The 26,918-nt window shown below is 41.3% G+C and overlaps 1 protein-coding gene across 4 annotated transcripts in view; it reads left to right on the forward strand.

Annotated features, from left to right (window-relative positions):
- Positions 1–2,761: 2,761 nt before the first annotated feature.
- Positions 2,762–26,918, forward strand: part of etv4 (ETS variant transcription factor 4) — a 120,910-nt gene continuing 96,753 nt past the window's right edge. The window contains exons 1-4 of one of the 4 annotated variants that reach the window (XM_080213941.1): positions 2,762–2,842; positions 23,273–23,385; positions 23,812–23,899; positions 24,035–24,082. In XM_080213941.1, coding sequence (XP_080070067.1) covers positions 23,329–23,385; positions 23,812–23,899; positions 24,035–24,082 — 193 coding nt within the window. In that variant the 5' untranslated portion in view covers positions 2,762–2,842; positions 23,273–23,328. Of the gene's footprint in view, positions 2,843–23,232; positions 23,386–23,811; positions 23,900–24,034; positions 24,083–26,918 lie in introns of those variants that run through there. The other 3 variants (XM_080213939.1, XM_080213942.1, XM_080213938.1) reach the window with 3 other exon arrangements.

Raw genomic sequence — 26,918 nt, forward strand, 5'->3', positions numbered from 1 at the left:
TGGGTGAATGTAGACTCCTGCTGAGAGCATTTCTCTCCCTCCATCTTCTTCCAGTAACCTGTCCTACTCTGCATATCCTCTGTTTATTCTCCAATTCATGCTATATTCCAAAGGGAATGGCTATGAGTCCACCCAAGTCTCTGAGCATTTGATTGATGCTAAAACCCTGAAGCCAGCACAAACGCCTTCAGTAACTATCACCATACTCCCTGTAGACTATTGCACATTTAAACAAATATAGGCACCTCTAAACACTTGTAAAATTGTAGCAACAAGCAAAAGAACTACATCAGCAACTGGCCTACAAGTAGTTAATGATTCTTTTTGATAGCATTGGTATGGTTTCCATCCCACTGTTCAACATGTTCAACTCTGCGAGGCTGGGAGAGTTCACTGGCTGGAGCAAAATGGCAGCACTAGTTTGAAATCAGAGTTGACACCATGATCTGATGAATTGGTGCAAAGACAATAACCTCTCCCTCAATGTCAACAAAATGAAGCAGAGTGTCATTGACTTTAGGAAGCATTGTGGAGAACATGCCCCTGTCTATATCAATGGAGACAATGTAGAAATGGTTGGAATCTTCAAGTTTATAGGTATCCAGATCACCAACAACCTGCCCTGGTCCCCACCAACCCCTCACCCCCCCCCCCCCCCCCCCCCCACCCCAACACTATAGGTAAGAAAGCCCACCAATGCCTCTATTTTCCCAGAAGACTTACTCACAGATCCCTGAAGGCAACAGAAGAGGTGAATAGGGTAGTTAAAAAGACATATAGGACACTTGCTTTTATCAATCATGGCACAGAGTATAAGAGCAGGGAGATTATGTTGGAGTTGTACAGAACTTTGGTGAGGCCACAGCTGGAGTGCTCTCTGCAGTTTTGGTCACCTCACTATAGGAAGGATGTGATTGCATTAGAGGGGGTACAAAGGAGATTCACCAGGATGGAGCATTTGAGCTATAAGGAGAGACTGGATCGGCTTGGGTTGTTCTCGTTAGAGCAGAGAAAAAGTTTTTTTAAATAAGTAAAGTTTATTTATTATTAGTCACAAATAAGGCTAACATTAACACTGCAATGAAGTTATTGAGAACTTCTCCTAATCATCACACTCTGGCACCCATTCAGGTCAATGCAGCTAACCAGCACATCTTTCAGACTGTGGGAGGAAACCGGAGCACTTGGACAAAACCCACACAATGACAAGGAGAATGTGCAAACTCCACACAGACAGTGACCTAAGCTGGGAACCGAACCTGGGGTCCCTGGCGCTGTGAGGCAACAGTGCTAACCACTGTGCCACCATTCTGCCCTGAGGGGGATGTGATTGAGGCATATAAAATTACGAGGGGTTTCGAATGGGTGTAGTTTTAGGATGAGGGGCAGAAGATTCAGAGAGGATTTGAGAAAAAATGTCACCCAGAGGGTGATGGGAATCTGGAAAGCACCGCCTGGGGAGATAGTGGAGGCTGGAAAATTTTACAACCTTTAAAAAGTATTTGGATGACCACTTGAAATGTATTCAAGGATATGAGACAACTGATGGAAAATGGGATCAGGGCGACTTTAGTGATAGTTTGCTGTTGGCGCAGACTCGATGGGCTGAAGGGCCTTTTCTGTGCACATGAAGAGTTAATGCTTGCTCTGAGGACGTGTCTGAATCTAATAAAAATATCCCGTGGAATTCCCTGGTCGCTGCATTAAAGCCATGAACGACAAAAATATTTCCCATTTCTGTATCCCGATTGTGACATCCCCGATAAATGATCTAATAAACTGTTATTAATGTTACAAGTAGGGTACAATGTCCTTGTACGTGAAAATTGACTGCTAATGTGCCTTTGCACCAACTGCGATATGTAGGCAACTGTGTCTCTGTAAATGCTGCCACTAAGTCAGCCTGAAAACACATTTTACAAAAAGCCCCAAAGGCTTCTCACAAAGGCATTCTTCGCAAACCTGCCTGGGTAGAATGATTTAAAGGGTTAACAGCACCGCGGCTTATGTCTCCAGTACTGTCTGTGGAAAATGAGGAGGAGATATGTTTGCATGATGCAACTCTCCGACCATGCCTGGTGCCTCTGCATCACAGCCCCACATAATGAAAGGCCAAGAGTTGATCCAGATTGAGTCCAGCATTTCTCTGTAAACAGTACTCCAGTGTGTATGCATGTTGGAGCCAGAACTGAAGGAAATAGCCTGATACCTGTTAATTAACTAACTTATGAAAGAATCTTTAACTAAGAAACTTGAAGCAGCTCTGTGTTTGCAAAAAAAAAACCATGTTAAAGAAATTCCAGTTATGGGCAAAAAAAATAGATTGTTTAATACATTTTGCCTGAGTAAATACTCACTTCCACCGCTTCCAGATTTTATGAATGACTCTTTGAAAGTTTTTTTTGTGAATGAGAGGCCATGGCAGAGGATCAGAACTATGAATGGAACAGAGTTCCTGGTTTCTGATTGGTCTGGGAGCTGGGTGGGGGTGGTGGGAGGGGAGCCTGTCATTTCCAGGTAATATAACACCTCGATTCTCACCTCTCATAGGCTGGAGTCTTTGTTAATGTCATGTCATTGACTGAGTCAGGTCATTCAGAAAAGAAATCTGAGCTCGTGAAAGAGGAAATGAACCAATCGCCGAATCCCTTGGGTAAACAACTGACTGGAGCAAGAAAAACAAGTCTTTTGCAACCATCACTGAAGTCGGTCTGCACAGATTATTAAAGGGGGTGGGGTTGAGGGAGGGGGGGAGCAAAGTGGGGGGAAAAAAACTTCACATGTGCAGCGCTCCGATTTTGGGGATTTATGTTGCATCAGCCAAAACAGTTCCATAAATCAGGTGAGATCATAATTTTTTGGGATGAAGTTTGATTTCTTGTGGCAGCAGTTTGTTCAGCAACCCCCGCCCCCCCCACCCCCAACACACTCCCTGACGTTCGGTGCTTATCACGCTATGATCTGCTCTGTGCTTTATTAGTCTGATCCGGGCAAACATAGCTTAAATGACATGGGGCGAGCTTAAAGCTGCACTCTCCCAGAAACAGACACCTAAGACTGAAATCCACGGTCACTTCACTTATTTGAAAAAAAATTGCACCTTTAACTCTCGTGTTTCTCTGTATATATTTTTTTAAATTTAAGACATCCTTTTCAGCTTACTGAGAAGAACAATGCTTTCAAAACAAAGGTTCATATTTGCAAATGCATTGTGTGCAGAATACACCCCTTCCCATTGCAAAGAAAAACATCCGACTCGCTGTAAATTTTAATCAAAGCTTAATTATTTTCCTAAACGCTGGTTTCAAGAATGGAAGCTATTCGAATTGTTTCAGTAAATTGACTTTTAGTTCTTTTCGTTGTTGCAAAGCCATTCAGAGTTAGGTCCCCAATACAGTTTTTTTTAAAAGTGAAGAGGTTATGTATGGCACTTCTAAAGAAAAGACACCACAAGCTCATTCACACTTTGAGTGCAAATTGATGAGTGTGTCTTTAGACTTTTAGGCGTGAAAGGGATTTTCACTGTAACTTCATTGCAGTGTTAATGTAAGCCTACTTGTGACGCGATTAAATAAACTTAAATGGAAAATACAGCTTGTAGATTGTATTTAGATATAATATTTTATATTATCCAGCTGTGATCTGCTTGAAAAATGTAGTGTTTCAAGATTGTGCTCCTAGACAGTGAAAAAAAACTTGTTTAATTAGGAAAGGTTTTGCTTGTTTTTTTGTTGTTTTTTTTGTTCACTATTTTGGGAGCTAAAGGTAATTTTTAATCGTTACCCTTTTTAGGATTAGGTCACTAAAACCTGGCAGCAGCTTTTGTTCAATCAGGTCACACCGTCTCTCTCTTTCTCCAACACTTTGGATATCTCAATGTGCAGATACTGGGACTTCTGAAGGATCTTTCTTTCAGTTCAAACTTGAATGTAATAGTAACCAGTAAGAAGACAGAAAGAACAAAGAGATGAAGTAATATTAAAGTTCAAATGTTTTGCTGAAGGACAGTCAAAACTGTAAAGAAAACATCAAGTTTTAGTCATGACTGTTTTCAGTTTTTCTGTTTAGAATGAGAAAGATGGAGTTGTAACTCCATATGTTAGAAAAATGCACTGTCTTGTAAAACAGACTAATTTGAACAGAAGGGATCTTAAACAGCCCTCTCGATGGTTGCATGATGTGTGTTTGTTGTTTCTTTACCTATTTGAAGGACTTGCCTCCTTGAATATGTTTATTTATTAGTCACAAGTAAGGCTTACATTAACACTGCAATGAAGTTACTGTGAAATTCCCATTGTCGCCACCGTCCAGCGCCTGTTCAGATCAATGCACCTAACCAGCACGTCATTCACAATGTGGGAGGAAACCAGAGAAAACCCATGCAGACACAGGGTGAACGTGCAAACTCCACACAGATAGTGACCCAGGCCAGGAATTGAACCCAGGTCCGTGGTGCTGTGAAGCAGCAGTGCTAACTACTGTGCCACCCCTTGGTAGAAGGTGGTTGGGTGCCAGTTGCTGCATGATGGTTATTTTGGACTGACTAGGCCATCTCATTTAGCAGTTAGGATCAGACTGTTTAAAATCTATGGGTAAAGTGGGAAGTTGTTGCAATTTTTTTAGCTCACCAACTTTTGTTGCTACATTTTTTTTCCTCACTCTCTTGTCGGGAGTCAGTCTGCCTTTGGGGGTCCCGCTTAAGTGGTAACTATTCCCCTGTTATTCTCCACGGAGCCTGTCAACATGTTATTTGAATAAGCATTTTTCTGCACTGCAGGGTTTCTATAAAATCAAATAAACTGTGAAATCTGAAACAAAAACAGAAAATGCTGGTCTGACAGCATCTATGGAGAGAGAATAGAGCTAACGTTTCAAGTCTGGATAACCCTCAATCAAGTTAGAACATAAGAACATAAGAACATAAGAAATAGGAGCAGGAGTAGGCCATCTGGCCCTTCGAGCCTGCCCCGCCATTCAATAAGATCATGGCTGATCTGTCGTGGCTCAGTTCCACTTTCCCGCCCTCTCCCCATAACCCTTAATCCCCTCTCTTATCAAAAACCCATCAACCCGCTTCTTAAAAAAGTTTCATTACATATTATTAGCACTGCTGCCTCACAGCACTAGGGACCCAGGCTCGATTTCCAGCTTGGGTCACTGTCTGTGTGGAGTTTGCACCTTTCTCTGTGTCTTCATGGGTTTCCACCGGGTGCTCCAGTTTCCTCCCACAGTCCAAAGATGTGCGGGTTAGATTGATTGGCTATGCTAAATTGCTCCTTGGTATCAGGGAACTAACTAGGGTAAATGCATGGGGTTATGGGGATAGGGCCTGGGTGAGATTGGATCAATGCAGACTCGATGGGCTAAATGGCCTCCTTCTGTATTGTAGGATTCTATGATTATTTGAAAACAACACCTTCCTCCCCCGCCCATCCTTACCTGAACTCTGCACCTACATTCTTTCAGCAGGGTGTGATGGACAGTCATTAGGAGTGGCAACCTGACTAATTTTCCTTAATGACTTGAACAGTGTTTTTTTTAATATGTGTTTTGATGGTAGATATCTACATTATAAATCCCCACCCTGCTCTTCAGAGATGTTGACCACCCAGCAATCCCAGCTGATTGCCCTCTTTATAAACAGGAATTGCACTTTCTGCAAAATGCTAACTGTTGACAAAAATCCCACTCGTATCTCTCACGAGAGGAGTCGGTCCTTATCAGCTTGCTGAAACATTAGAACCCTATTGTATACAGTACTTGTGAAAAGAAAGGAAAGTGCATTGATGTCACTAAACCTCGGTATATTGTTGACCATATCACTGTGTATAGATATAAAAAGATTGACCACATTGTTTATAAATGGATTGGGAAGTGAAGGGTGCTTTGTGTTATTGCAAATTGTTATACGTTAGCGGGAATATTCCTTCGTTCTTAAATTTCCTTTCCTGAAGCTGCAGATCTGTTGAGGGATGGTCAGACAAGTGCTAGAAATCTGTAATCTTTCAGGAGTGACCATTCTTCAATGCTAACCGGGTGGCACATTGATTAGTACTGCTGCCTCACAGCACCAAGGACATGGGTTTGATTCCCGGCATGGGTCACTGTCTGTGCCCCATGTCTGTGTGGGTTTCCCCCAGGTACTCCGGTTTCTTCCCACATTCTGTGCTGGTTAGGTGCATTGGTCGTGCTGAATTCTCCCTCGGTGTGTCCGAACCGTCACCAGAGTGTAGCAGCTAGAGGATTTTCACGGTAATTGCCCTGTTAATATAAGCCAATTTGTGACACAAATAAATAAACTTTTAAAACCATGACTATTTAAAGGCCAGTGGGCAGTGCAGAGTATTACAGCTGAGGTTGGTCTCATTGTCAGCTGATATCAACATGACTATACTTATAGAAAGGAAAATTAAATAAAAAGCAAGAACTCTTTTTCCCTTGTCTGGTGAATGGGCACTGAGGCCAATTTAACCTTTCCATTGGCTGAGATCTTTTACTCACTGTTGCCTTGGGGTCTTTTTAATCTAGACAGGTGTGGCACAGTGGTTAGCACTGCTGCCTCACAGTGCCAGGAATCCAGGTTCAATTCTGGCCTTGGGTAACTCTGTGTAGAGTTTGCACATTCTCCCTGTATCTGTGTGGGCTTCTTCTGGGTGCTCTGGTTTCCTCCCACAGTCCAAAAACATGCTGGTTATGTTGATTGTTCATGATCAAATGCATCTTAGTGTCAGGGAGGTTGACAGAGTAAGCACTTGGGGTTATGAAAATAGGGCCTGGGTAGGATTGTTGTCAGTGCAGGTTTGATGGACCGAATGGCATCCTTCTGCACTGTAGGGATTCTTTGATAACCTTTACTGAATTTAAAAAAAAGGTCATTTCTCGTAAACGTAAATCTGATTAAGGCAAAAAGATCCAAAGATGTGCAGGTTAGGTTGTTTGGCCATGTTAATTTGACCCTAGTGTCAGGGGATTGGCAGGGTAAATGTGTAAAAGTGCAGAAATAGAGTCTGGGTGGAATTGTGGTCGTGCAGACTGGATGGGCCAAATGGCCTCCTGCACAGTAGGGATTCTATGATTCTGACATAGTCCAGGTGCTGGAATCTGAAACACAAACATAGAAAATGCTGGAAAATCTCTGACAGTATCTGTGGGGAGAGAATAGAGCCAACATTTCAAGTCTGGATGACCCTTCATCAGAGGCAAATTTAAATTTGTTTGGCTTTCATTGAACTCAATATAGTTGTAAATGTAAAATATAAAATGTTATCAACATAATTAATTCCTAAATTCCTTTCAAATTATATGTGTGGAAGATTATTGACTGAAAACAGCTCAATATTTCTCCTTTCCAGCCTTTAGAACCACATTAGAACATGCTTTTAGCAGTTTATGTATATTTCTCATGTAACACAGTGCCCTTTTACTTACCGATTATTCAGCCACGTTAATTAAAGTTTAATATTCATCACTTTACTGTGGTGTTCAAGGAGAGACTTATCCCCAGCTCCTCCCATTCGTTCACTGATCCCTTTAAATCAGAGAAAGGTTCCGGGGCACTGTGCTGGGCTCTGACTGATGTGAAGTCATGTCCTTATTTGACTTTTCTTAGCTTTATTAGTTAAAGTTGTGTTCCAGACATTTTGGTAAAGCCAGTAGAAAACTGTATCTGTGTTGTAGAAGCTTCTAGAATATCACATAGACGTGAGATTGTAGTGATTGTGTAAAAAGGAGGAAAATGGCAAACACATGCTGAATACATAAAGAATAAATCTGTGATTGAGAGATTTTTTCCATAGGTGTAAAAGATCTAAGTACGCATTCGTGAAAAATTCACGAGCTTTGCATAATATGAAGCATTCTTGCTATTCATTGAGCTCCATTAAGTAGCTGCCAACTTATTTTTTTCTAGTGAAAAAGTGCTATTTATTTATTTTATAGGTGGCACATCTTTAAAATTCAGTTTCTTCCACTTTAAAAATTTTTATTCATATTACATACTAATATACAAGTGTTCCACTGCTGCAAAAGTACATGGGGCAATGTGACAACAAAAACCCAGCATAAGTACAATACCACAAATACCTTTCAGGAGGGCCAATTTGAAAAGCTTGTTCAGAAAAAAAACAACCACTAGGTATTGTTGGGTGGCACAGTGGTTAGCACTGCTGCTGCTCCAGGGATCTGGGTTCATTCGATTCGCAGCTTGAATCACTGTCTGTGTGGAGTTCGCACATTCTCCCAGTGTCTGCGTGGGTTTCCTCTGTGCGCTCCGGTTGACTCCCACAGTCCAAAAACGTGCAGGTTAGGTGGATTGGCCATGCAAAATTCTCCCTCAGTGCACCTGAACAGACGCTGGAGTGTGGCGACTAGGGCATTTTCACAGTAACTTCATTGCAGTGTTTGTTAACCTACTTGTGACTAATAAATTAAACTTTAACTACTTGCAATTGTTTTATTTTGAATTAAGTTATCCAAATAAACTTTTTTTTGATTAAGAAAATTTAAAGAAACGTATTTTATTAAATTCTCACTTTTCATCATCAGTCATTAAATTGTGTTCAACCTTACGAAGGAAGGGATGTTAGAGAAGTGTGTTATGATGTACACCACTGCCCCAGTGATTATCATTATTTACTAAAGTTAACTAACCAAAAACGAGCAGCAACCCAGCCTGGCAATCCAGTCGGTGCGCTGCCTGCTGCCTGGGAAGGTATTCTGTAATTCCCTGCCTTGCACTGATAGACTTTCTTCCCCTGCAAGATCATTGACTTGTATTCGCAGAAAGCTGAACGGATTTGTGGTTCATGATCGCAACACTGTATGTATAACAGTGTTTAAAAAAAAAATCCCAGTACCCTATATACAATAAATCATTGTAAAACAATGGTTCTAGCTATTTTTTTGAAGAAGGGATGGTTACATAAAAGATTCCAAGCTGGTGCTGGAGCGAGGCAACTTCTTGCAAGCTGTGCCCAGCAAAGCTTCTAATTCTATCTTGTACTCACGTTCTATACTTCTAAAACTTCATTCTAACTCATTTATGACTATAACACTACATTCTGCACTCTCTCATTTCCTTCTCTATGAATGGTATGCTTTGTCTGTATAGCATGCAAGAATAGATACTTGTCACTGTATGTTAATACATGTGACAATAATAAATCAATTCAAATAACTGTCTGATGAATGCAGGAGTTGCTAAATTCTCCCTCAGTGTACCTGAACAGGCGCCGGAGTGTGGCGACTAGGGGATTTTCACAGTAACTTCATTATAGTGTTAATGCAAGCCAACGTGTAACACTAATAAATAAACTTTAACAATTTTAACACAGCAACGTAACACACTAGAGTCCTACTGCCTGCATACTAATAACATCAAGTCAGGATTGAACAACACTGTGTTGGCAGCAAAGTTATTTTCAGTTTCTTCCTATGAAGGACATGTTATGTTTCAAAGTGGAATTGAACATGAAATGGTATTGAACATTTTAACTACCCACTTTAATTAGTCTTCAATCTCATAAGTGTGCCACATCAGCACAGAATGTAAATTAAGGATCAAAAGATAGTGTTTCTGATGTGGGAGGAGATTAAGAGATACATTTCAGAACCTAGCTTCTGAATATGCTTTACAGTATTCAGATCTAACATTTGCAAACTTGAGACACTAAAAGGATTAAACACTGAAAGCCACATTAGCATTCTTTTGCAAAAAGAGAGGTTTTTGCTTCAACAGGCTCACAAATTGGATATGCTTTAGCTATAATAAAGATGCTGTTGTATTTTATGTTGGAAAGAGCAGATTTTGTGTTTTATTGCTTTGGAAGTGTCATGTATTTCCTTTGAATGCAATGATGTGCAGATCCTTTAAGAACTACTTCTGTAGTATTCATTTCATCTATCCATACACGACTTTTGCCTAGGCTATGACAACAATAACTTCCATTTTTATAATGCAACACAAATCTGATATTATGCACTAAAGCCGTATCTGCTGGTTGGTTCATTTATATCTTTATTTATTGCCAAATCCGATATTAGAACAAAGAAAGTTACAGGCCCTCCAAGCCTGCACGGACCATGCTGCCCAACTGAACTAAAACCCACTAATCCTGTCCTGTTCATGTATTTAAACTGATATTGTCACAGATTTTATACTGCAATGGACAGTGAAGAGCTGATGAAAATATTTGATAGCAGTTAGAACATTTTCAGACTAGTTCTTCAAATGCTGTGGTGCAGCCCTCACAATTGTGGTCATTTCACCAGGCGACCATATAAATTTACAGATGTGTAGAAATACTTTGTGCATGTAGAGTTTGACTGGTAAAATGATTCATCAAAGTTGAAATAAACAATGTGTTTTGAAGGATACCCTCTGGACTAGAGGGCAATGAACTATTTCACTCTTTAAATGTCTATGAAATTCCAAAAAAATTACACTAGAGGTTCTGTAGATCCTTTAAAAAGAGTGCAATTATCTGTTTTTTTTGCATTGTCTTACTGCTTTATTCCCAGCAAATAATCTTCCACTTAACTGACAGCAGGCAACAAAAATATTGCAATTTGTCCCCAATGGTTTGTAACATTACTTAAAGCTAAGTTTAGAAATAACTCATTTTGCAGAAAATTTCTACAGCCTGATAATAGACATTATGAGAATTTTATACCCTGCCCCTGGACCCTATCCATCAATCTTCTCTTTTCTCCTGAAGACGTTGACTTCTTGCAGGGGTACAACTGCATGGTTGTTTTCCCATACCTCACCCAAGTGTGAATCGAATCAATGTTAAAAAGCTTCTCATTCATGTGAATCAAAAGTTAAAGTTTATTTATTACGGTCACAAGTAGGCTTACGTTAACACTGCAGTGAAATTACTGTGAAAATCCCTTAGTCGCCGTACTCTGTCACCTGAGGGAGAATTTAGCATGGCTAATGCATCTAACCAGCATGTCTTTTACCTCATAAGGTAGAGGAGCAGAATTAGGCCATTCAGCCCATCAAGTCTGCTTCACCATTCAACCATGGCTCATTTGATTCTCATCCCCATTTTCCTACCTTCTCCCCATAATCCTTGATCCCCTTTATTGATCAAGAACCTAGCTATCTCTGTCTCAATGACCTTTCCTCGACAGCCCTCTGTGGTAATGAGTTCCACAGGTTCACCACCCTCAGCTGAAGAAATTCATCCTCATCTCAGTTTTAAAGGGGTGTCTTCACTCGGAGGTTCCTGGAGCTCTAGTCTCTCCCACGAGCAGAAACATCTCTCCACATCCACTCTATCTAGGCCTCTCGGTACTCTTTAAGTATTTTGGACTGAGGGGAAACCAGAACACCCGGAGGAAACCCACGTAGAAACAGGGAGAACATTCAGACTCCGCCCAGATAGTGACCAAGCTAGAAATCGAACCTGGGTCTCTGACACAGTGAGAGTGCAGTGCTAGCCATTGTGCCACGCTGCAGCCTGAAAGGCAGAGAAACTCTGCCTCTGGGTGGTCTTGAACCACAAATCTTTTGGTTAACAATCAGAGGCACTGACCAATTGTGCCACAAGGACTTGTATAGCCTTCCTGAGCCCGTTGTCTCTCAGTATCCACACACCAGCTGTTCTAGCAGGTATAAATGGATGATGGCTAGGAGTTACAACTCTGGTGGAATTATTTCCCAAATCCAGTGGAGATAAAGTAGTTTAAATCTATTGACTGCTGTTGTGCTGAGATCTATCAATCCAGATCAGAGATTGAGCTGGGGTCTTCCAAATCTGTGAAGTTCAGTTACCCCACTTCCTCTCCCCTCACCCACATGCTAACCACTTGAGTCTTGGGTTTAAATTTGGGGAGGAGGATCTTTATATCATAATTCACTGGAAAAGGAAGAACTGCACTCACTGACCAGGCACATGCTTTGTTTGATTTGAATTCAATATAACATCATTAGCTTTAACACAAGACGTAAACAGACAAAATAAAGAGACCATGAGATGAAACTTAACTCAAATCTCACTCATTTCCAGACCAAAATTGGATCCATTTTGTCTTGCGGCATATTCTGGCTGAGTTCTGTCTCATACACCGTGCCCGGAAAGTATCCAAATTGCAACTCTCTGGGGATCTCAGGAGATTGCTTTAGCTTTCCATAACATACAGAATAATGGATACCTGGAAGAGTAATTACTGTTAGCAGTCTTGCTGAGGGTTTTGACTGACACCACAGAGTGAAGCTCACTGCCTAACTATTGTCATGTGAACTCATTAATGAGATTATGGTTTAGGAACCTCTTTCGAGGTAATATACTTTTGATAAATGCCTGATGAGAGAGTTGGGGCTAGTTTCTATTTTTTCTGTTCTGGGTCATGGTGTCAAAGGTGAACATTGACCCACAAATACTCTTTGCAATGTATTCACCCCAAAACTAACAACTACAAAGAATTATAAGGTATACTAGGCTTTATTCTGTTACTGGAAATAACATACTGCCATATAAAATGCACTTTAAAGTCTCTGTTAAAAGAGACTTATTAAATAGAATCCTACGGCACTAAATAAATACCTTACGTAGACTTGAAATAATATGTTCAGATCTGTTATGACAGGCAGTCAGGAGTTCAAGATAATAAAGGGAAACATTAATGCAATTAAGAACTGTTCTTTGCATCAAAGCTGCTAACATTAAATTCCAGAAGAGTGACTTAAGAACTAACACTGGACTATTTTCTTTTACATTTCTTTTAAGTTTTAACAGCAATAAATAGCTACAGTACAGCAATGATTTAACACACTTACATTTGGAAGTGAAAGAGAAATAACTGGAAAAGGATAACAGAATAAGACAAAGAAGAATCATAGAATCCCTACAGTGCAGAAGGAGACCATTTGGCCCATCAAGCCTACACCGATAACAATCCCATGCAGGCTTTATTGTCAAAACCCCGCATATTTAACCTGCGAATCTCCCTAAGGGGTGATGAGCATGGCTAATCCACCTAATCTGCACATCTTTGGAGAAGAATAAAAAGAAAATAAGAAAGGAAAAGGGCGGAAAAAGATTTTAAAATCTCCCTAGCACCCCATCACCTCCACCCAAAAAAAGAAAATCAAGAATCATAGAATGGGACACTGCTGCATTAATATAATGGGGAGATGCTGGCGTTGGACAGGGGTAAGCATAGTAAGAAGTTAAGTAAGCACAGTAAGAAGTTAATCTGGTGTTGAGACTTCTTACTGCATTAATATAAGGAATCGTTGGATAATAGATCAAAGGTATGGGTGGTGTTCTGAAAACTATACCAAATGGCTAAAGGGCCTTCTTCATCCAAAACAAATCTGGAGATCTTGTGTGTGCCCTTTTTTAAATAAATCACTTGAGAACTTTTATTTAAATGCTAGCATAACAGCATTGAAGAAACCATCAGCAAGGGAAGCCATTAAATAATAAAAACTGATTACTAAGTTATAGGATTCCCATTACTGTGGAAGCTCCAGGGATTTGAGCAGCAGCCTGGGACACTTTGTTATGTTAGCGTTGCTATCTAAATGTATCGACCGTAATAAATGAGGCCCCTCCTTCCATTAATGGAAGCTGATAAATAATTAAGTGTCTTGAGATACACAAACGGTAAAACATAGATAAGTACAATACAAATTGCAGCAACTGAACTTAATCTTTCTTGGGTTGAAGTTGATTGCTACCAGACAGGAGGTGTTAATGGGATGCTTGATGAGATAATCTCACAGAAGGTTTTATCATGCAGATTGTTGAAAGAATAGATAACTGAGCCACAGACAATCAAGGTATCACTGCGTCGTTCTCAGTTTGTTTGTGGTGTGCACAATGCAAATTAACATATGTCACAGAAACCCATTCTCCTGAGTGAAACTCCCCTGAGTTGCAAATCTTGTGCCCACTAAATAAAAACTAACTGATTGGAAGGGGCCATATTGCCCCAAGGCAGAACAAATGTTATGCTGTGTTTGGCTGAAACATTGTAGGAGCTGGAGGTTTTGTTTCTTGCATCCTTCCCTATCATCTCTGTGATCTCCTCCAGCCCCACAACTATCTCGGATATCTTCACTCATCTAATGTCAGTCTCTTGAGGATCCCCAGTTGTAATTGCTGGTTGCCTCGTCCCTAAACTCTGGAATTCCCTGTTTTCACCTCTGGTCCCCTATCTCATTTACCTCCTTAAAAACTCTTTAATCCTACATCTTTGAGCTTTTGGTTATCTGAACCTGATACCTCCTTAAGTTTAAATTTATTCATTAATGTCACAAGTAGGCTTACATTAACACTGCAGTGAAATTACTGTGAAAATCCTATAGGGAAAGCCACATTCTGGCACTTATTCAGGTACACTGAGGGAGAATTTAGCATGGCCAGTGTGCCTAACAAGCACGTCTTTCAGGATGTGGGAGGAAACTGGAGCACCTGGAGGAAACCCACGCAGACACAGATAGCACATGCCGACTCTACACAGACAGTGACCCAAGCCGGAAATCAAATCTGGGTCCCTGGTGATGTGAGGCAGCAGTGCTAACCACTGTGCCATTGTCTCCTTATGTAACTCAGTGCCTAATTTAGTTTTACAATATATATGTGAGGTTCCTTAGGATGTTTGATTAAATATGCTGCATAAAATTTAAGCGGCAGTTGTAATATCTATCAGTTTCCCTCTGATAGAATTTACTCCTTATATGAACATATGAATTATAAGTGGGAATTGGCCATTCAGTCCTTCGAGCCTGCTCCACCATTCAACAAGATCAAGGCTGACTGTAACCTTACATTCCTGCCTACCCTCGATAATCTTTCACCTCTTATCAAGAATCTATCCAGCTCTGCCTTCAATATGTTCAAAGATTCTGCTTCCACTGCCTCTTGAAGAGACTCACAGCCCTCTGAGAGAAGAAATCTCTCCTCTTCTGCCTTATGGGTTACATTGCAGTTAGCTGCCAGGAAACATAACAATGTGGAAAAAGCCCACTTGACATTTGATTCCTTGTTTATTTTGAATTTGATGACTGTGTGTCACAGGTGTCATGACTTCTTTCCCTGTATATAATCCAAATTGTAGCATTACCAACTCGGGATATGCACTGCCTCATGTGGCTTCCCTGATGCACTCACTCACAATTCAATTATGCATTCCGTTTACCATCTCTGACTCTGAACCACTTGGGCATTTCAATATATGTTTGGTTGATTGAACTCTCCCATTAAAATAACTTCCAGCCATCACAGCTTGTTTAGCTTTTCACAGAGAAAATATCAGAGGTAATTTTCAATTTACCACCAGAGCATAAAACCAGTCCTGTGGGCCAGGGACTTGTTGTAGCAACCATGTGATTCTCTGGCAGTGTTTATTATTGGTGCCGGCTCTATAATGCTGGGGCTATGCTCAACTGGCAAGTTGAAAATGACTCCATCATGCCTGGATGGTTGACAGCAAGCACTGTACTTTCTGGCTGATTATTTGGATCGTCAAATTAGAGTGTGAACTTGTAGAATCATAGAATCATACAGTGCAGCAGAGGCCATTCAGCCCATCGAGTCCACACCAACACATTATAAACACCTGCACTCCCACCTAATCCCATCTGCCAGCACTTGGCCCATAGCCCTGAATGTTGTGACATGCCAAGTGCTCGTCCAGATACTTTTTAAAGGATATGAGGCAACACACCCTCATAGGCAGTGCATTCCAGACCATCACCACCCTCTGGGTAATGTTTTACCTCAAATACCACCCCCATAAACCTCCTGCCCTCACTTCGAACCTATGTCCCCTGGTGATTGACCCTTCATGTGGAGATGCCAGTGTTGGACTGGGGTAAGCACAGTAAGAAGTCTCACATCACCAGGTTAAAGTCCAACAAGTTTATTTGGTAGCATAAGCCACAAGCTTTCAGAGTGCTGCCCTTCATCAGGTGAGTGAGAGTTTGGTCACGGGTATTTGGCCTCAGATCTTTGGGTAAGCGTTCTCCAAGGCGACCTCCACGACACACGACAACTCAGAGTCGCTGAGCAGAGACTGATAGCCAAGTTCTGCACACGTGAGGACAGCCTCAACCAGGATCTTGGGTTCATGTCACACTATCTGTAACCCCCATGACTTGCCTGGGCTTGCAACATCTCACTTACTGTCCTGTCTGGAGACAATACGCATCCCTTTAACCTGTGCTTAATGCTATCTCCACTCACATTGTCTGTACCCTTAAGACTTGATTACCTGTAAAGACTCACATTCCAACCATTATTTTGTAAATTGAGTTTGTGTCTTTAAATGCCTTATTTGTGAACAGAACTCCCACTTACCTGATGAAGGAGCAGCGCTCTGAAAGCTAGTGACTTGTACTACCAAATAAACCTGTTGGACTTTAACCTGGTATTGTGAGACTTCTTGCCAGACTGACCCTTCAACAAAGGGGAACAGCTGCTCCTTATCCACTCGCCCCCTCAATCTTTTGTGCTCCAACAAAATCAACCCAAGCCTATCCAATCTCTCTCCCACCCAGCATTAAGGATTTTGGAATATTCAAGCTCATTCCCAAAATGACAAAAGAGATCTTTCAAATATAATCCTAGAAATGGCTGTTTGTGATATTAATGTTCGGCTGCTAAATGCATCTGTATGATGTTCCTCTGATTTCATGATGGGATTATCTTCTTTTATCATAAAGAAAAATTGGACAAATCTATTAAATATTCACTAAATAATCTCAACAGTAAGTTCCAGACCATAGATAGTGCTTATTCACTGACTTTGTTTATTTTTTAATTTACGTTGCTCCAAAGTTCTCTGAATGAAATATAAATGGGCGCCTCACACTCTAGACATCACATGGCTTCTATTTATGGTCTGCGAGCTGTTTTTCAATTCATTTCCTCTAATGCCTTCACAATGTGAATTATTCAGTTGCAGCAACAGTGGCATTTCCTACAGTCTCTCTCTCTCTCTCGCCCCCACTACGCAGTTCTGTGTTACAGTACTGAGTCAAAGAGCAAGTAGGAATGTGGCAAGTCAACAATCTGACAATCTATAATGGGGTTGCACAATTCTCTGGCTAAACAATATTTTGCTTAATGATACACATAAATAGTGCAAACTGAAAGGCACTTAAACAAAAACTCTAATATCCTCCATGTTCAGCTCTCCTCAATGGTCAGATTCACTTCTAATAAGAAGTGTCATTCAAAGCACTCCATCAATGCAAGACCACCTGGAGACTGTAATCCATTCAATTCCTCTAAGGGAACTTGCAAGGAATACTGTTGAGATATTGTTGAGATACAGAAATTAAAATTATTTCATCATGATAATAGCACATTTCACTTTTTTTTATTTTACAAAAGATCAGCCATGATCAAAAGCAAATTACTGCAGATGCTGGAATCTGAAACCAGAAGAGAAAATGTTGGAAAGTTTTAGCAGGTTTGGCAGCATCTGTAAGGAGAGAAAAGAACTGATGTTTCAAGTCCAGATCACCCTCAGCTTTGACTAAGAGTCATCTGGACTCAAAAGATGAGCTGTTTTCTCTCCCTCCAGATGCTGCCAGATCTGCTCAGATTTTCCAGCATTTTCTCTTTTGGTATCATACATGATCTTATTGAATGGCAGAGTAGGCTGGAAGGGCCAGCTGGTTGATTCCTGCTCCTAGTTGTTATGTTCACAGAATTAAAGCCCATAATGCATTTTCTTTACATTCTGTAATATTGCCTTCTCCGCCCACGCCACCCAGATGGTTTCCACTTCTAAGCTTGCTTTCTTACGGAGAGTTACAGGGTGGCAATGTGGCACAGTAGTTAGCATGCTGCCTCACAGTGCCAGGGACCCTGGTTCGATTCTTGCCTTGGGTCACTCCCTGTGTGGAGTTCTCCCCGTGTCTGTGTTGGATTTCCTCCGGGCGCTCTGGTTTCCTCCCACAGTCCAAAGATATGCAGGTTAGGTTGATAGGCCATGCTAAATTACCCCTTAGTGTCAGGAAGACCAGCAAGGGTAAATAGGGATTAAGAGGATAGAGTGGGTTTGTGGTTGCTGCAGACTTGACGGGCTGAATGGCTGTACTGTAGGGATTCTATGGTTCTTCAGCATTTCTCCTTGCTGATCCCCTACATTTCACCAACTCTGAACTCATCTGAAACCTCAGCTTCCAAAGCACTGAATTCTAAGTGGCTGCCACCTATCTCTGTATTTTCATCCATCCCTGTCTGCCTTTGCTCTTCTAACTGGCACTGCTTCACTTTCATAATCAGAACCTGCCAACCAATCTTGGCTCTACGATCAGAAAGTCTCCTTCAGTCGCTGCACCCCAAGCAATCTGGTTTTCCAAACTTTTCAAATCTCATCGCTTTTGTCTTGCATTTGTTTAAATTCATTCGTGGAACATGGATGTCGCTGGCTGGCCAGCGTTTATTGTCCATCCCTAGTTGCCCGAGGGCAATTGAGAGTCACCCACGTTGTTGTGGCTCTGGAGTCACATGTAGGCCAGACCGGGAAAGGATGGCAGATTTCCTTCACTAAAGGATATTAGTGAACCAGATAGGTTTTTCTAATAATCGACGATGGTTTCATGGTCATGAGTAGATTCTTAATTCCAGATTTTTCTTATTGAATTCAAATTCACCATCTGCCAACTTTCCTCATGATTTTGCTATTGTTGTTCAGCGCCTGGTTTTGGTTCGGTGAAGTCTATTGGGATGTTAGCTGTTTTAAAATGTTCTATGAAACTGCAAGTTATTGTTTTGATTTTGTGGTATAAATATAGTCTTCCACAACCAAGCATGAAATAATTTGCATATCCTCAGTGAAGCTAAATCCAGTTCATTTCCAAATCTGCTCTCTTCAGTCAGTTTAGTTTGTGCTTGTTAAAGTTATAGTTAATGGCTAATCTTTTTGGTTCAATATACAGTAATATATTTAGCCATCTATCGGCCATGTCACAGTTGGTAGCATTCACCCCTGATTCAGAGGTTCAGGTCAGACTGCAGAGACTTGGAGCACTCAATCCAGGTTGACACCAGTGCAGTACTGAGGGAGTGTAGCATTGTTGGAGGTTCTAAACCTTCGGAGGAGGCATTGAAAGGAGGCCTCATCTTCCCCCTCATGTTGATATTAAAGCTGCCATGGCATCATTACAAGGAAGATCTCCCAGTTGCACTGACTACTCTTTGTCCCTCAATCAATATCACAAAAACAGGTAATCTGGTCATTATCTCATTACTGTCTGCGGTATCTTGCTATGTTCAAATTGGCTACCAGGTTTCCTACATCACAACAGTGACTACAGGTCAAACTTGCTTCATTGCTTTGGAACATTCTCAGCTTATGAGTGGAGCTGCATAAATGTGAATCCTGTCTTTCTATATACATATGTTGTCATTATGGATTTTTCTTGTCACTTCCTCATTCTCTGTTAAGACATCATTACTGCCACTAGTGAATATGAGACACACAACAGAACTTAGTCTGTGGTGTATTAAACAATAAAGTACTCAAAAGGCAGGGTCACTAATTTTATTTTTTAGCAAAGCAGTTATTTTTGTTGTGCCTCTCTGGTCAATATCATACACTGACTCTTTCAACCTAACACTGTGGGAGTGTAATCATTGACAAAACTATTGCACAGGCCATGAAACATTGTTCTGTTTATGGAAGCTTTCTGCTAGGGGATGGAGAATTGTGACTGAAGTTCGTGTTTCCATTCAGGAAATGGACATGACACCAAAGATTGCATAATTGGAGCTGATAAAAAGTTTTGTTGCAAGAAAAGACAGTTTCAAAGGCGGCAGCCACTGGCAATATTTGTGCACTGTGTCAGATGTGAAGTGTTGTGCAACTAAGTCACGGAGAATGGCCAGTGCCTGTTTCAGAAATAACCCTCAGAAGTAAACTGGCGATACTTAATCCATACATTTGGCATAAACTGGTCTATTGTTTAAAAAAGGCCTTTCATGAAATCTTATCCGTACAGGCGAATCAAGATGTGCAGCAGCCATCCCTGTCACCTATTTATTCCACTTCATTCTTGGAGTCCAAGTTTGTTGCTATTGTTCCATTTCCACAAGTTAATCCCTCAGAATATTCTGTACTGATGAGTTCTGTGTTTCCACCCACCATTCACAGAACTGTAATTGAATTTAAACTTTATCTGGCTTTTGGAGAAATTGTTTTCAAATGCAGAATTAATTTTCTCAGTAGGGCACTTCCTTACTTTGAAATAAGTCACAGGCGCTTTGCTAATTCCTCAAATGCAATTGTGGGTAAAATAGATTCAGTAACAGTTGTCAGACTGCAGGCTCTGAAATGCTGCCAACACTTTGCAGGTCAATCAGCGTCTGTATAGTGAGTAGTCAAGTTAATATTTCAAGTGTAGCATCTTCATGCATTAGGCTATAACTCAGTTGCATGTGTACGAACCAAAAACAATTAACATGCATTTATATAGCACCTTCCACATCCCCAGCATTTCTTGAACATTTTTAAGTTTATTTATTAGTGTCACAAGTAGGCTTGCATTAACACTGCAATGAAGTGACTGTGAATGTTTCACTGTTTTTGAAGTTAGTTGTTTGTAGGGACGTGTGACTGTCCATTTGCACACAGCAAAGCCCGACAAACAGCAGTGGGATAAATGACCAGTTTTTAAAGGTGTTACTTAAAAGATAACTGGTGCACTTTGGGTGGACTTCCTAATGTCTTGATGAAAAGATGGTACCTCGAGAATGTAGCACTCCCTCATGTCTAGTTACTCTCTGGAGCCTCAGCGTAGACTATGTGCTGATCATGTCCTGGACTGAGGCTTGAACCCATGATATTCAGACACTGCAGTGAGAGCTGCTGGGTGGCACAGTGGTTCACACTGCTGTCTCACAGTGCCAGGGACCTGGGTTCAATGCCTGGCTTGGATCACTGTCTGTGCAGAGTCTGCACATACTTCCCCATGTATGCATATCTTCTGGGTGCTCCGGTTTCCTCCCACAGTCTGAAAGATGTGCTGGTTAGGTGAATTGGCCATGCTAAATTCTCCCTCAGTGTACCTGAACAGGTGCCGAAATGTGGGGGCTTGGGGATTTTCACAGTAACTTCATTGCAGTGTTAATGTAAGCCTGCTTATGGCATTAATAAATAGACTTAAACTTTAATTACCGCTGCCACAGAATGTTCCAGTGATTTTATTGTAATGCAATCCTTGGATATAGCAATGCATTGACATTCTGAGCAGAGGTTCCATTTGAATGTTCTCTCAAATTGTTTCGTAAAAGTTACAGCTTTTCGCATTGTGCAATGACTAAAATCTCCAAACCTTAGAACCTGAGCACAAAACTCTAGGCTGAAACACCGCTGCAGTGCTGAGAGAATGCTGCACTGTCAGCAGTGCCATTTGCCAATGAGAAGCTAAATCAGCCTCCAACCTTGGACATCCACTTCTGAAAGATTCCAACTCACTATTTCGAAGAAGGGCATTGGAATTATCCCCAGTGTCCTGTCCAATATTTATCCCGTCATCAATATTATATTCAGGCTAGGGGGAGTTTGCTGTGTGTAAATTGGCTGCCACCGTTCCTGTATTGGGAGTTTACATTCGTGCGAGGGGTTCTCATAGAAATTCTAACAGGGTAACATTGGCTGGATTCAGAAAGAATGTTCCTGATGGTGAAGGAGTCCCGAAGTAGGGGAATTGGAGCCAGTGGGACAGGACTGTGCAAAGATCCGTTGACTTTGGGTGGGATTTTCCAGTCTGATGAGCACAGTCAGAAAATCCCGTCTGGAGTCGTAGTTTGAAGTTGAGACTGAGATGAGGAGAAATTTCTTCACCCAGAGGGTGGTGAATGTGTAGAATTCACTACTACAGGAAATAGTCGAGGCCGAAATTTGTGTGACCTCAAGAAGAAATTAGATCAAGCTCTTGGGGCTAAAGGAATTGAGGGAAGTGGAGGTAAGGCAGGATCAGGATATTGAATTGGATGATTAGCCTCCCATCTATTGACTCTGTCTACACTTCCCGCTGTCTCAGAAAAGCAGCCAGCATTATTAAGGACCCCACACACCCCGGACAGCCTCTCTTCCACCTTCCTCCGTCAGAGAAAAGATACAAAAGTCTGAGGTCACGTACCAACCGACTCAAACAGCTTCTTCCCTGCTGCTGTCAAACTTTACAATGGTACTACCTTGCATTAAGTTGATCTTTCTCTACACCTTAGCTATGACTGTAACACCACATTCTGCACTCTCTCCTTTCCTTCTCTACAGACAAAACATACCATTCGTATAGCATGCAAGAAGCAATACTTATCACTGTATGCTAATACATGATTACCTGTTAAGAATGGCATTCTACTATTGTGAAATTGAGTGTGTGCCTATATATGCTCTGTTTGTGAAACAAATCCTGCACTCACCTGATGAAACTGTTGCTACCAAATAAATCTGTTGGACTTTAACTTGGTATTTTGAGACTACTTACATGTGACAATAATAAATCAAACTGTAATAAATGGTGCAGCAGGTTCGAAGGGCCGAATAGCCTACCCCTGTTTTTCATTTCTATGTTAGGATAGTGACTTCACTTCAAAAGTAATGTTTGTTTTTTTAAAGCTAGAAAACACCTTACTTCTGTAGAGGCGGGCATTTGATCTGAATGAACAAAAAAAATTACAGCACAGGAACAGGTCCTTCGCCCTCCAAACCTGCACCAACAATGTTTCCCTACTTTATTAAAACTCCCTACCCTTCCGGGGACCATATCTCTCTATTCCCATCCTACTCATGTATTGGTTAAAAGTCACTACTCTATCTGCTTCCACCACCTCTCCTGGCACCCACCACTCTCTGTGTACTAAAAACTTGCCTTGCACATCTCCTTTAAACCTTGCCCCTCGCACCTTAAACCTGTGTCCCCTAGACTCTTCCACACGGGGGAAAAAATTTATTTATACCAGTTGCTCAAACTGCCTAATGTAAAAAGGAGAGCCGAATGCTGCCTCGCTGTAACTATCGATTCTTACGCGGGAGAGAAAAATATTCTAAGTCTGGTAATGGGTAACATCCTCGCTTTAAGAGACTGGTGTGTGTGTGTGTGTGTGTGTGTTTCTTTGGGAGACCAGCAGTCATTTGCCTGCAGGCTGTCTCTCTCTCTCTCTCTCTCCCTGAGATTTTTTTTGTGAATGAAGCTTATTATTTATGCATGCTTCGCTCGTTCATTCATGATCTCTGCTCTCGCCCCCCCGCCCCCCCTCCCCTCCGCCGCCACCACCACCAAGCCAAATTTCTGCAGGCTGATCGAAGCTTGTTGTTGTCAAATCCAGTCTAAATGCTCAGAAACGGTTAACAATGGATCGCAGGATGGACGGCTATTTGGACCAGCAAGTGCCTTACACATTTCCAAACGTGAGTACAGTCCGAGAAAGTTAGTTGAGCTACTACGGAGCTTTCCAAAACAATGGGAGCGGGAAGGGAAGAAACAAAACTTGAATATTTTTTAAAAAGAACAGATATGTTTTGGCGTTGTGGGGGAAGGTCTGTATGCGTGGTGTATTCAGGGGAAGGTTAAATTGGTAAAACAAAAGTCATTAATAAATCCATGGCACCAACTCAAGATGTTTACTGAGTAACTTTTTTTTCACACAGTAACTTAATTGCAGTGTTAATGTAAGCCTACTTGTGACACTAATAAATAAACTTTAAAATGAGTACGTAGATAAATAACGATGTGGGGGGGGGAGAGGGAGAGTTAACTATTTGAACCCATTCCAATAAATGTGAGCAGCGGCTAATAAAAAAAAATGTTCTTCCCTGCTTATCTTGAAACTGCAGAAGGTGCAGGACGTTGGCAGCTTGGAGCGGGCAGCGGTCATTAGGAAGAGGCGATACATTACCAAAGAATTGACTCAAGATTCAGAAGGTAACGCGCTAACCAGACAGCTTGCGAATCTGAACAGCAAAACTAAAAAAAGTGGCTCCCACTCATTAACAGAGAAATTGCACTTTTTGAACCACAGTCCTCTAATATTTCTTAATCTTTTCTTAATTTTTCCAGATCTCTTCCAGGATTTAAGTCAACTGCAAGAAACTTGGCTCGCAGAAGGTGAGTTTGTTTTCGAAAATAAACTTTTGTGTTCGTGAATATTTTTCAACTCTTGGTGGAATTAAATGTAACAATTTGTGGACTTTTTTTTGCTTTATGTCTCCCTATCTTTTGTCACCTCTCTGCTTGTTGCCAATACCTTAAGTATTTGCAAATATCTTTTTGAGTTGGAGTGTGGTTCTGTACTTCGGCCGGCGGGCTTTGTGCTATCCCCTCCGTGTGTACCAGCCCCCCTCCCCACCCAGGGCAGACGACACTTCGAGAATCAAACCCCTTCTCGGAGTTTTTCTTTCACCGAACTTACTGGCGGTTGAAATTATTCGGGATGAAATAAACTAATTGCACAAAACCTCTGCAACTGACAGCTCACGAGGATTCTTTACTCTAGCATCTTTTGTGGTGCCAAGATTTTAAAGCCAGCAGTTTCCAAAGCACCGACTCTGACCATGAATGGGAAATATTATTATTTTTCCCCTTTGTTATGAAAGGGGTGGAATTCTATTGAATGAATGAATGTTTGCACTTGTGCAAAGCACCTCAAATTAAATCTGGATCCTCCTTCCCAACATCATGCGTTTTTTTCCAAATAATGAATTTTTCCCGGTAGGTTAAACGCGTGGGCACAGGACTTGCAGAGAATTCCTCTAGAGGTTGCAAGTTTGTGTCGAAACACGTTTTTAAGTGTGTGTGTGTTTGTTGATGGGGGGGGGGGGGGGCGGCGTGGCGAGACAGCCCCAAAAGAGCCATGAGTTCCATTGACTTGGGCAGGAAGGGGCCTGGGTGTGAAAGTTAAGGGTATTTAAAGGAACAAATGCCCCCTTGTATTGTTGCTTTGCCTGTGCTTAATCTGAAAACGACAAGTCAGATGCTACACAAGACCAGACAGCTCCGCTTGAAATGAGTTTAACTCCTAAATTAATAACTTTTCAGACCTCTGGGTGTCCCTCAATATTTATTTCTGTATCACTTGAGGAATTAATCTAAATGCATCAGAATCTTTCAAAAAGGGAATCAGACAGATTGTCTTTGGACCATGCCTTTCAGTGAATGTATGTAATGAATTCTGCCTACAATTTGTCTATTTGTTTAATAAATTCTTTATGCACATTTGCCCACCCTGTTCCAAAGATTGAGAAATCTGGTGGTGTATTCATCCAGTAATGTGGTTGATGCTCTTTGCCAAAAGTTTGGGGGGAGGAGGTGGGGGAATCGCTGTGGGGGGGGGGACTTCTTGGCATGGCTTAAATAATCAGACCTTCTCAATCTGCCCACTTGTGGTCTTACAATTGACACAGAAAAATATAAACGCCTGTGGGGGGAGGTCAGAGAGAGTGGGAGTAAGTGGGTAGGGCTTTCAAAAGTGCCAGCATGGGCCCAACGAGTCAAATGATCTTCTCCTCCTCCTGATGACACTTGGCCCCAGTGCCCAGGTAGAGAATCAGTCCGTCATCCATCTATCCAGGAATTCCAGCCAGAAAGCCAGCCTCTGGCCACCAGGTGAAGACGGGTTCAGGTTTGGTTCCGATGCTCTTCATGGTCAAATAGCTTGCGGATATTCATTGGTTTGGCTCCCAGATAAGGAATGGGTGAGGCGCTTGTATATAAAGAAAAATTGCCAGCGCTTTTGGAAATACATTTCGGCAAGAGCTAGTGTTTACAGCATTGGAGGGGACAAGATAGATTTAAACTAGATTTGGATCCCCGCACTTGCCGAGTAGTGCTGCTATAGTGCTTTGATTTTGCTTAGAGATGTACATCTCAGTATCTCATTTCATTATTTTATGTAATAAACTCCTTAATTTACAAGATAGGAAAATGCTAGAAATACATAGCGGGTCTTTGGTGGTTGAAACCATAGATGAAGCGGAAGGTCTCTCCTTGAACCATTGCTCTCTCTTTCACCTTTTCCCCCATTGCTAGTACTTAGTATACAGATTCTGTATTTCAGAATTGTCAGTTTTTTGTTCAGATTTCCTCGGCATGTGGTTTTTTTAAACATTCTTTAACACCTAGCTTTTCCCTTCGCATCCCTGCCCCATTTAAATGGAACTTATGTTGATTATTTTAATTCATTGGCTGAATTTTATACAATTTTGCAATATAAAATTGATTTGCTTTATTGGTTCTTTTACTTCTAAAGATTTTGTTTGTTCTGTATTGTCTATTCAGGTTCAGTCATAAAAAGTTTAAATATATATTAAATTGCTTATAGTGCAAAAGAACAATGATTTCTATTAAATAGAAGACCTTTCACTGGCTTTATGGTAAAAGTAAAAATTCAGTGTGTATACTACAATTTCGGTGAGTGTATACAGCCTTGGTGAAGGCAATCTTGTTAGTTTGTACAGGAACAGGCTATGGATGATTCAGCTAATTAATTACCAAAACTTAGACCTTTGGAAAGGGATTATGGCACAGTGGTTAGCACGGCTGCCTCACAGCGCCAGGGACCTGGGTTCAGTTCCAGCCTCAGTCATTGCCTGTGTGGAATTTGCACATTCTTCCCTTGTTTGCGTAGGTTTCCTCCGGGTGCTCCGGTTTTCTCTCACAGTCCAAAAGATGTGCTTGTTAGGTTGATTGGCCAAGCTAAATTGACCCTAGTGTCCGGGGATTAGCAGGGGAAATATGTGGGGTTATGGGAATAGAGCCTGGGTGGGAGTATGGTCAGTGCAGGCACGATGGAATGAATGGCCTCTATTCTATAGATTCTATATTTCAGAAGGAAGTTAGCATTGACAATCCAGAACAGGTCATGAAATAGGATCCTCAATGTAGTTTGTTTTGAAAAAATAATTGCCAACTCTTTGAATAGCAATTTCCCCAGTTCCACACAACT

Source organism: Carcharhinus amblyrhynchos, chromosome 27 (genome assembly GCF_965287045.1).
Source record: "Carcharhinus amblyrhynchos chromosome 27, sCarAmb.v2.hapA, whole genome shotgun sequence".
In the NCBI taxonomy this organism is placed as follows: domain Eukaryota; kingdom Metazoa; phylum Chordata; class Chondrichthyes; order Carcharhiniformes; family Carcharhinidae; genus Carcharhinus; species Carcharhinus amblyrhynchos.